Source organism: Apium graveolens, chromosome 3 (genome assembly GCF_009905375.1).
Source record: "Apium graveolens cultivar Ventura chromosome 3, ASM990537v1, whole genome shotgun sequence".
NCBI lineage: Eukaryota > Viridiplantae > Streptophyta > Magnoliopsida > Apiales > Apiaceae > Apium > Apium graveolens.
The window spans coordinates 2,265,403-2,276,352 of NC_133649.1; the positions used below are offsets into that span (position 1 = coordinate 2,265,403).

Below are 10,950 nucleotides of genomic sequence, written 5' to 3' on the forward strand. Positions count from 1 at the left end.
TGTTTGACTTTTAATAGTTAAATTGCATCAACTTTGACGGTAAAAAAATACTCATTATTTCATTATTTTGAAAAATTAATATATATATATATAAGTAGATTAAACATACTTTCTAATGATATAAATTTTATAAGTATTTTCGATATTATATTATGTTAAATTTTCTGTCAAAATTGGGTCAATTTGACTGTAAAAAGTTAAACAAGACGGATAAATTGGGATGGAGAGAGTAATAGTTTTCTGGTGTCAATTAAATATATTAATATGTTTTTCACTTTATGTTGATTGTTTTCCGTACGCGTTGAACAATTAGGACAGATCTAGGAATTTTTGTTCGACGGAATATTAAGCAAATTTTAAAAAGGTAATTTTATATTTTTGAATGAAACAATTATGTATATTTTTAAAAAAATTAATAATGAAAAAACATAAAATTTCGGAAAAGAAGATGTCACGATAAATGTTCGTTACACCGGCATATCGGTCAGTTAAATTATAGTTAAATTATATAGGACTAGATCTTTGTCACATATAAGAACATGTCCGATGGTGTTGGTTATAATTGGTTGGTTAAATCAGATCCGTAAAATAATATGTAAAATTTGTTGAATCTGTAAGACATTGTATTTCGATGGTATTGACTATACTGGTTAGCTATATTTTAAAAATAATATGTTAATAAAATTTTATGTTGTTATAAATAGAATATATTATTTCAATATGTTAATAATTGATTAGATTTTTTTTTACAGATTTCTTACATGTTTGTAGTGGTTCAACAAATATAGCTAACATGAAGAGGTTGGCTATATTTATAGATAAGGGAAATGTACTATTGGAAATAATTTTTTTTTACATAATCTCTATATTTTTTATTTATAGTATGTATTAATGATTTTTAGCTAAAAATTCCCCATGGTTGGAGAATGGAGATGTTCTAAGTAATGCAAAAATGGAGTATGTTCTAGAAAATATATATTTGCGTCACAATTTTAGGTAATACTCCCTCTGTTTTTTTTATTTGTCGCTTTGACTTTTACACGTATTTCAATGTGGTTTGATCGGCTAGCTAGAAATATGATTTTAAAAAATTTCTTTTTATGAATTAAAATATAAGTTGTCTACTTTTATTTACAAAAAGAAAATTTTATAAATGATAATTTTAACTAACCGATCAAATGACATTAAAATGTGTGCAAAAATCAAAGTGACAAATAAAAAAAACAGAAGAAGAAGTATAGATAAATGTACATACACTTGTGTTAGGATGTTAGCTATTGATCATGTGATTTGATTTGACATTGGGAATCCGTGAAAAAAGTTTTGAAGATCCCAAACAATCTAAATCCCTTAATTCAAGCCAACATATAATGAAAACTGGAAACAGGGTCTTCACATACAAAAATCATGTACCCCTAAATCTAAAATTTGAATAATACTCCCACCGTCCCAATTTATCTGTTCAGTTTGACTTTTGCATGTAATTTAAGGTGCATTGACCGCATAGTTCTGTTGATTATTTTTCAAATTTTTGTGAATAAATATTAAAATCTTAAATTTTTATACACAAAAAGAAAATTTGAAAAATAATCAACGAAACTATACGGTCAATGCACCTTAAATTACGTGCAAAAGTAAAACTGGACAGATAAATTGGAACGGAGAGAGTACATTATTCCTTTGGTCTTGTACTTATTTTTGTTTCATTGTTTTCCCAAGAACAATCAAAGAGAAGTGCTACTTACACCGAACCCATTTCTAAAATATATCCCCAATGATATGATGTAATATTTGTCATATTTAATTTGTTAACGCATGTAAATATACGCGGGCTCTCATCTTATTTTCGCGAAAGTTAGAAAATATTTCCTCCGTCCCAATTTATCTGTCAAATTTGATTTTGCACGTAGTTTAAGGCGCATTGACCGCATGGTTCTCTTGATTACTTTTCATTTTCTTTTGTGAATAAATATTCAAATTTTAAATTTTTATTCACAAAAAAAAATTGAAAAATAATCAACAAAACCATAGAGTCAATACGCCTTAAACTACGTGTAAAAGTCAAACTGGATAAATAAAATGGGACAGAGGGAGTATGTCACTTCCATATAAATATTTAAGAACCGTTTTTGGGACCCTAACATTTTTTATAATCGAAAGCAAAATGATTTCACTTTAACAAGAAGCTTCCAACTTTTGAACTTGGTTCATGAAATATATTTGGGACCTGAATATAGTAGAGTTCACTTAAGCTCATACATAAGATTCAGACACACTGAATGTTTTCAAAAAGGGTACTAGATTCTTCAGTGATCAAGTGGGAGGGTAAGATTTGCTTGATTTCAGGCTTGTTGGGGTACAAGAAAAGAGTGAATTGTAGTTCAAATCAAATGTATTTTAGTCATGTGTGTAAAAATCGGAAATCGGCACTAATCGGTTTAGGTACCGATTAGGTATTAATCGGCAAATCGGGAATTAATCGGAACAAAAATCGGATATATTTAAATATTTTAATAATATTTAATATATTTAACTTATTTATTATGAAATATATAATTCAAAAATAATTTATAAATATTAATCGGATTTCAAAAAATAGACCGACCAAATATTTTTTAAGGATTAACCGGGGATTTTTAGAACAGTGATTTTAGTCGAGATCCGGTTAAGATCATTTGCCAACTTGACAGTTTCTTAAGCTAACCAGACACTCATGACTCGTGACTATAGATTTCGAGAAATGATGCGTTTTCCAAATTTTTTTCTCAAATTCTGATGTGTAACATAATACAGAATCCCTTTGTCTCAAAATAAGACTCGTTTTGATTTTTAACACACATTTTGAGATGTTAAGAAAAGGTATTTTGCTTAGAGTAGTGCTAGATCCCCAAATATTTTTCCCAAATATTTTACCAAATGACGTGGCTGACACATGACTTATTTTAATTCGTGGGCGCATATTAATGCACGCGAGATCCCATTTTATTATTAGGAAGGTTACCAACTATTCATGTGACACATCAGATTTGGAAAAAATTTTGGGGTAAAAATTTGGGATTTCTAACATTTTCCTTTGCTATAAAGTTTTTTCAAATTTTTTTTTCTGAATAAAGATGTAACCCTCGGTCTCTTTCCAGTGTTTACATTTCTGATCAAGTGTGCGTCCTGCATTTTAAGGTAAATAAAAAGTATAGTTATGTAACTTATTTTTACAATTTTTTTTGTCTGAATAAAAGTTGAATATTTTAATTTTTATTCAGAAAAACAAAATTGTAAAAAAAAATTACAGAACTATACTTTATATGCACCTTAAAATCTGTGTCGGACACTCTCTCAAAAATATAAACAATCGAAAGGGACGGAGGGAGTAAATTTTTATTAAAAAAAAGAACATTAAAAAAGCAAGTATGGAAGTACCTTTTTTTGTTTGCCTTAAAATATGTATCAAAAGTTAAAGCGACTCTTATTTTGGAACAGAGGGAGTGGTAAATTTCCTAAAAAATGTTATGAGACACGCGTGTATAAATATACGCTCATAAATTAAAATTCAGTTACGTGTTATTAAAAATAAAAATTTTGGAGAAGATTTTTGAGAACCTTTTACTCATAAATTTTATGCACAAAACTAAATTAGTTATTTATGCTGTGTTACAGAAACTTTTTTTGGAGAGAAAAGAAAATAAATGTAAAGAATACATTTCTTCAACTTGTTCCCGAACAACTTTTATGAAAGAAAGAAAAAGAAAACTTCTGATTTGATTTGGGAAGAAGTTTTCTTTATTTTTGTCTCCAAAATCTTCTTCCCACTTTTAGAAAGATTAGGAGAAAAAGGAAAATTGGTTATTTTCTATTTTTTTTTTCTACCCTAGATTCGGGAATACAGCATTAAAGTAAGTTGGAACAACCCCTCTATTAAGCCGACAATAATTGTAGTATTACTATATGCCTTTTACTGGGCCAGGCCCAATTTTGTTTTATGGACCAAGCAAGTGCAGCCCAGTATGGTACATTGTAAATTCACTGGTTATTCTATGCATGCATAGCCTATTTGCCTATGCATGCAAGAAGATCACGAAATTATGACATTTAAATGTTTAAATTAATAAAAAAATTAAAATTAACTGTCTTCTTCCTGAGTAAACAAAAAGCGAACCTCATTCCTTTCGGGGAAAAAGGCTCAAAATTAAAATATTCATACATTTAATTATAAAAATGTACAAGCAAATAAAAGACCAGTTATATAAGGAGACAACAGCAACTTACAATTGGTTTGAACAAATACACAATCCTGATCCTGCTGGAGATCAGTAGCTTTTGGCACAGCAGGCAGTAATACAAGTAATATATGCAGGTCTTCGAAAATTTTCGATACCTACTGCAAATTCTTCGATGATCCCTTAAAAAACAAACAAACAAAACTAAGTTTATACTTGAAAGATAAATACATCCCTTGTAATTACAAACATGAAAAGCAGTCTCGCAAACATTACTGAATTTAAAAAGAAAATAACAAATCGTGTATAGGTACATGGCAGGACGAAAAATTGTTATTGTCCAGGCCTGTCGTTTATAATTCATGGCCCCAATCGATAAGGACCTTCACCCACATAGTGGCCCTCCATGTATAGAGCTGCATTTTGTGGATGAAGTCCATCCATCACCATAAATTGCATATCTTCAGAAGGTTTCCAGTGTCGTTTTCTTTGATTGATGAACCAATTGTTGATCTGCTTCTGGTCTAGCCCAGTTGATTCTGCTAACGCTACTTTCTCCGTCTCCTGTGTCATTAACACATTCCAGTTGATTACATATCTCTAGTAATTTAAGCTATGTTTAGCGGTGTGTATATATTGTACTCATTCTGCTTTTTAATATTTGACGTTTGACTTTTTGGCATACATATTTGGGATCTTCGACCACATAGTTGGAATTATTTTGTTTGAAAAATTCTTTTTTTGAATAAAAATATTGAATCAATACTCTTGTTCACAAAAAAAGAATAACTTTTACTATGTGGTTGAATCTCCTAAACAAGCATCAGATATTAAAAAACATAGTGAGTACATTAGTGTGCAGATAAGTGTGGAGTTTACATACAGAAGGATATGGCCATTTGTAGTGCAAGTCCCACCAACTTAGCAACTTCTGGCGGGCGTCTTTAGGTAGCTTTCCTTTCTTTTTTTTCTTGGACAGTTCTTGCTTGAGGCTACTCAAGTAACCACTGTATTTCCTCAATAGGTGGTTCTTCAGCTCCCTATCTTCAGCACGTGGGTCAATCTCGGGAAGTTCTGTATCTCCGCCGCTATTGTCCTGATCCTCTTCAGATGAACCGATTCCCTCACATTTCTCATCTAGTTAGTCATAGAATTGTGAGATACTAGAAAGCAAGAGTACAGGCATCACTTCTTACAAGTCCTACTATAAACGATATTAGATTATTAGGACAGCGGAATGACACAATACAATTAAAAAAAAAACTCTAATCTTGTGGAAGATGACCCAAAAATGTAACTCCAATCCATAAACCATGGGAAATTAGCTCTGAAATGGTACAAGTGCGACATGCTACATAATTACTAAACAATCTATGGTAAGAAACATGTGCCATTTCTTTACTTATAAGGCTGCTTGAACATATTAACTCAGATTAAACTTCAGGTTTAGAATTTAAATGAATTGTTGAACCTCTAACTCCCCTTCACTCTTCACATGCATAAAAAGTGTTATATAAATTTGTTCACTGATAAAATTATGAATATTTGCACAAGCTTTAGTATCCAACTAAACAATAATCAAAATGGATTTTCTACTCTCGTCTCCCATCAGAATCCTATTTGCTAGATCAAGGATACCTATTCCTGAATAACTTTCTCATGATATTAAAAAACAGGAAGAGAAGCACAGGAGATCAAAGACTATGTTTGTGGGGCATGTGCAAGAAACCTGATATGGAAATAGCAGCAAATTATAAATAAACTTGTAAACTCACGAAAATGATCCACTGTCAAAAATATAAAATTTATCATATGGTGTTCTCACCCATCATTACTTCAATATTAGATAAATGACCAGATGAGCTAAAGATAAATATATAAATATAAACTATATAATGGCCATTATAAGTTTATAACCCTCCCTGGAATTTATTTTTCTAAAGCTCTCGAATTTGGACACAAACCATGAGAACCTGTATACCAAGAATACAGATGCACTTTCTTTTTCATTCCATTAAAAACTAGCAATAGATATTATGCTTACACAATATCACAGTAATATTCTACTGTGCCGTTTATCTGTTCAATATTGAAAAGATTAAAGAGTTTATATATATTTGATTACCGTATATTCTGGTAAGCTCCGAAGTTCTAACTAACATGTATGTGAAGTAATTTAAAGCTGAGGCATGACGTCGTTCAAAAAATTTCTGCTAAGAATTTATTTACTATGATCGGATTGAGAACCGTGAGAATCCCTGTTCTGCACTTTCAAAGATAATGTTCAGCATTTTTCACTTTTTAAGAAAATTTCCGAGCAGTACATAAAGAAAGTGCGGAATACTGGTTCTGATCATTCCTCAGTTCTCACTGAACATGAGCATATACACTTTTGACACCATTTCTAGCAGTATTTGCACTTACAGAGATTTTTCAAATTTAAATATTACAAAAGGGGTTCCATAATCAGGGATTATGCAACTGGGATTTCATCTGTCATACCTGACTAAGGATACCATTTAAAAAATAATATGTACAGCTGTACAAGACTACAAGGTACTAAAATGAACAAACAAAGACCAAAGGGAAAAGGACCCAACGGTTTTGAGAAGTACAAGTATACAAACTTTTGGTTCTAAAAATAAAAATTCTACGGGATATCCAGCATAAACCATTGCAAGAAACCATGCAACTCAAGCACCACTAGACTATTAATGAAATAGTAAAAATTCACTATACAACTTAGAAATCGAGCTAGTGAAATCAATTCAGCAAAAAAATAAGATTTAACTTAATTGAACAAATCAGCAGAGCTGCAGAGTTAGAAGTTTTATTAGTAAGGTTAAAAACTAAGCTAAGTTATTATGTACATCTAGCAAGTAGAAGATTAGTAATAATCACGTCATTGGATACCAGCCCCTTGTCATCTCAAATAAGAAAAATCATAGAAGCAATATATAATCCAACAATCTTCTCATTTCAAGTATATAGGTTCAATGACTAACAAGACATTGGACTCCAAGTTACAGTTGAATCCATCCATAAAGATCCAAGTGAAGTGAACTCCATCCAAGGAAAGTTTAAGTAGAGGTGTGGCGTAATAAAACATTCAGTTTAATCTGTGAACTGTGTTTAATGTAACATGGCTAAGAAAAAATTATCTTGTGTCATTCACTCCTTTATCCCTTCTGTATGCTTTTTCCTTTCGAAAATCATCCTATCAGTTGAAGGTTCCACAAAGCACAACTATTTCATAAATTTTAGTTTAGAGTGTCACTAGTACATATGAACCGAAGATGTACTACAAACTTGCCAAGCTCTTAAAGAAGACATTCAGACTTCTCTCAGTTCTTTCCGGTAGCTCTTATCAATCATATAGAAACTACTTTATAAGATTTTCTTACAAGTGATCAGTGATTTTATGTATGGTACCTATGGTGATCCTAAGAGCATCTCCAAGAGTAAACCTCTATGGGGTCACCTCTAAACTCAAAATGTTAGACTAAGATACTCATGTAAGCTCAAATCTTTAGAAACATCTCTGCTCTCCTCATTATTAAGGAGTCTCTCCACTTCCTACTCAATTTTTATTAATTTATTAGAAATACTGTCACCTCCATAATTAAAAAAGTAAGGGTTGAGCATGAGCAATACATTTACTGCAGCTGACAAACATGGTTGAATTAACTTCAGGACTAGAGCCAAATTGTAAATATTATATTTAGGAATGGAGTTAATGTCTCTTAAACATATCAAGTCATTTCTATTGTATTATTGTTCTAATTACTTTATGTAGCTAGCAAGCATATATGTTTTGCCAGTTAATTCCTTGCATTTCACCTTTCTTAGACCAAAGGAAAATCAAAAATGTATCTTACACAAAAACATTTGCCGGGTGGAAAAAGATAAAATCATGTATCAATAGCTTCGGTATTAGTAGAACATACAAACGCATGACAAGTCCAATGCAAATAGAAGAAATGCATTTTTTAATAACGAAAAATGTAAATATTCTTAAGATCAAGTTGTTAATAGAAATTACCTCGGGATATATATGTAAATAAACATCATCTTATTTTTAAATCCTAGAAATAAAAACCATTTATCTGTCTGAAACTCCAAGAAATAACAGACAGATTACTTACCAAAGCAATAAATTGATAGCTAGAAAGTAGATCTATATAGTTTACATGCATAAACTAGTACTCCTACTGAATGGTGAAAAGACACAAAGTTGATACTACAATTGACACTTGAAATAATTGTAAAAAATGGAGTAAATTCATTAAAAATACAAGGAAACAAAGGCAGAAAATATTGTACAGGCTAGATAGGCTAGGTCTGATTTGAAACAGCATCCTACAGTGTCTTTAGTTTTTCAAAGACATAAAGACTCTCTCACTCCACAGAACCAAGAAAAATTGTGCAGAGACTTACTTGGGAATGTAAGAAACCAATTAAAATAACTTACACCGTTTAATATCTCAAGGCATATACATATACATACCTTGATACACTTGCACACAAACAAAACTGTACACTTAAATCTCCATAAATGAATACACTCTGCACCGGAAAATTTTATTCATTTAACAAGATTACTCACTTGGTATTAACGTTAAAAATACATTATCTTCATTATGTAGGGATCGAAAAAATAATTATCCGTTTAATCGAATATTCATTTATCGAGGTTCTACGGCACTAAACAGTCTCTAAAGATTTAGTGAGATAAAAGTAGGCTGACAAAATGAGTGTTTAGATTAAATTGGGGAACAAAACCCTATTTAAGAATGAGTGTGTCAGATGGTAATATAGTAGATTCTTATGATTAGAGAAGCAATCAGTTAGATTAGCTAGTAAAAAAAGTGAATTTATATTTGTTTAATTTGCTTAATCATGTCTCTTTATTAGTAAACTCATGATTAGGGTTACAAAAAATGTGGAGGGTTATATGTGTGACTGAGGAGAGAATGTACCGGAGTTGAAGATCTGTCGTGGACCGGTACTGAGCATATTAAGCTGAGTCTCTATTCTTTGCATGAACTCCATAGCTTCTTGTAATGGCCTGCTAATCTCCTCACGGTACTTGACTAGCATATGGTAATAAGCCTCCTGTTTTCGAAATTTTTCCAATCATTTTACTATTAGATCAAATTCAAAACAAATTGAAAAAACCATAAATTGATCAAGAAAGCAGAAATAAAACCATAAATTGATCGAGTTCTGGATCCTTGGAAGTCTCTCCACAACTTGCTGCAGTTTGCTGCTGCCTGACCTCGAACTCGTGCCTAATAGCGCCTAGCCTCGCCACCACTTCTGCTGGAGCTCCGACCTAATTTTGATGCAGAAGTTGTCACAACTAGTCTCTAAGTATTAATTAAAAACATTGAAGAATGATAACAAATATACAACATGAGATCTTATCAAGTCCTCCATCTTCTGAGGCTGATGAGATAACTTAACATGATATCAGAACTCGGTTAATCGAATAATTGACACACACAAACAAACATAAAAGCAAAACAACAAACCTTTTGGCAATCCATGTAAGCTTCAAGAAGACTAGAGTACTGAGGATGAGCAATGATCTTAGCTTTAATAGCATCACCAGCACCAGCAACAGCTTCATTCTGATGATCATTATTTTCTTGATAATAACTGTTGTAACGAAACTTGTGCTTCATAGAATTAACATTACTCCCAGCTTCCATTTTCACAGCTGGATTATGAAACCTGTTTGATTCATCGACGTCGTTTGATGATACTGGTAGATTATTAAACCCTCCTCCTCCACTCATCCCCATATGCAAACTGCTATTGCTTCCGTACAAGAAACTACTGTTATTATTACCACTGCCGTTTTTGCTGTTATTTTTTTCTATATTATTACTATAATTCTCCATTTTATACAAATAAAAAGATTAAAAAAAACAAGAAACCCTAATAAAATATTAGTAGGGTTTTCATGGAGAGGAGATGAGTTTTCCGGTGGGCTATGGAGTGAGTGACAAGACCAGCTGCTTCTTTTGTTAAGGAGAATAAATAAATAAATAAATAGAAAATGGAATTTGTGTGGATATAATTAATTTCTATGACTAGGTGGTACAGTTGCAGTCTTATATTAAAAGCAAGAGGCTGATTGTTTGATGAATTTTTATGATAAGGTAAAAAAAGTGTGTAGTGTTTACCAGTTGGTTTTGCTCTCTTTTTGTTTGCTTCTCTCTCTTTAATTGTTCTTTTTCTTTTTGATATCTTTTTTTAGACGAGCCTTGCAGTAGTATAAGCAAAGCCGGAGATGAATAGAGATGTTCGTGAACAAAATTCGGGATTGTCTTGTTTAAGTGAATTCAGTTTAGAATGAGTCGATTACGAATACAAAAATAAATTCGGATAATTAAACAGGTTGGACCAACCGAGTTTTTTGTATGTTCGGTTCAGACTTGAATCGAACTTGCTAACTCGACTCGGCGCGTATAAAATTTTATATATAAGAAATAATAAATAAAATGTGTCCGTAATGTGTAATATGTATGTCATAAATTAAAAAATGATACATGTTAGTTTTAAAAAAGTTGAAATATATTTTAAATATGTAATATTGCTAATAAATAAATCATTGGTATCCACAGGTGTCAATGAATCAAATTGTTTGTAGTTATCTAAATAATGAATCAAATTTTTTGTAGTTATCCAAATTCGGATATTCGGTTCATCCAAGTTCAATCAAATCTAA

At 31.4% G+C, this 10,950-nt stretch overlaps 1 protein-coding gene across 1 annotated transcript; it reads right to left on the reverse strand.

Moving 5' to 3' along the window:
• Positions 1–4,219: 4,219 nt before the first annotated feature.
• LOC141711395 (homeotic protein knotted-1-like) lies at positions 4,220–10,249 on the reverse strand. Its single transcript, XM_074513820.1, has 5 exons — positions 9,749–10,249; positions 9,424–9,549; positions 9,194–9,329; positions 5,098–5,351; positions 4,220–4,778 (listed from the first exon to the last, which is right to left on the reverse strand). Exons 1-5 carry the CDS (start codon positions 10,118–10,120, stop codon positions 4,575–4,577), a joined length of 1,092 nt encoding a protein of 363 aa, XP_074369921.1. The 5' UTR covers positions 10,121–10,249; the 3' UTR covers positions 4,220–4,574.
• Positions 10,250–10,950: the final 701 nt, after the last annotated feature.

What these genes read in the sequence shown, in the direction of transcription:
- LOC141711395 (XM_074513820.1), bottom strand. Translation starts at nt 10,120, where the DNA reads ATGGAGAATTATAGTAATAATATAGAAAAAAATAACAGCAAAAACGGC. An exon ending in CTTACATGGATTGCCAAAAG is followed by an intron (nt 9,550 to 9,748) that starts GTTTGTTGTTTT and finishes CATCAAAATTAG; the next exon opens with GTCGGAGCTCCAGCAGAAGT. An exon ending in ACGACAGATCTTCAACTCCG is followed by an intron (nt 5,352 to 9,193) that starts GTACATTCTCTC and finishes ATGACTAACTAG; the next exon opens with ATGAGAAATGTGAGGGAATC.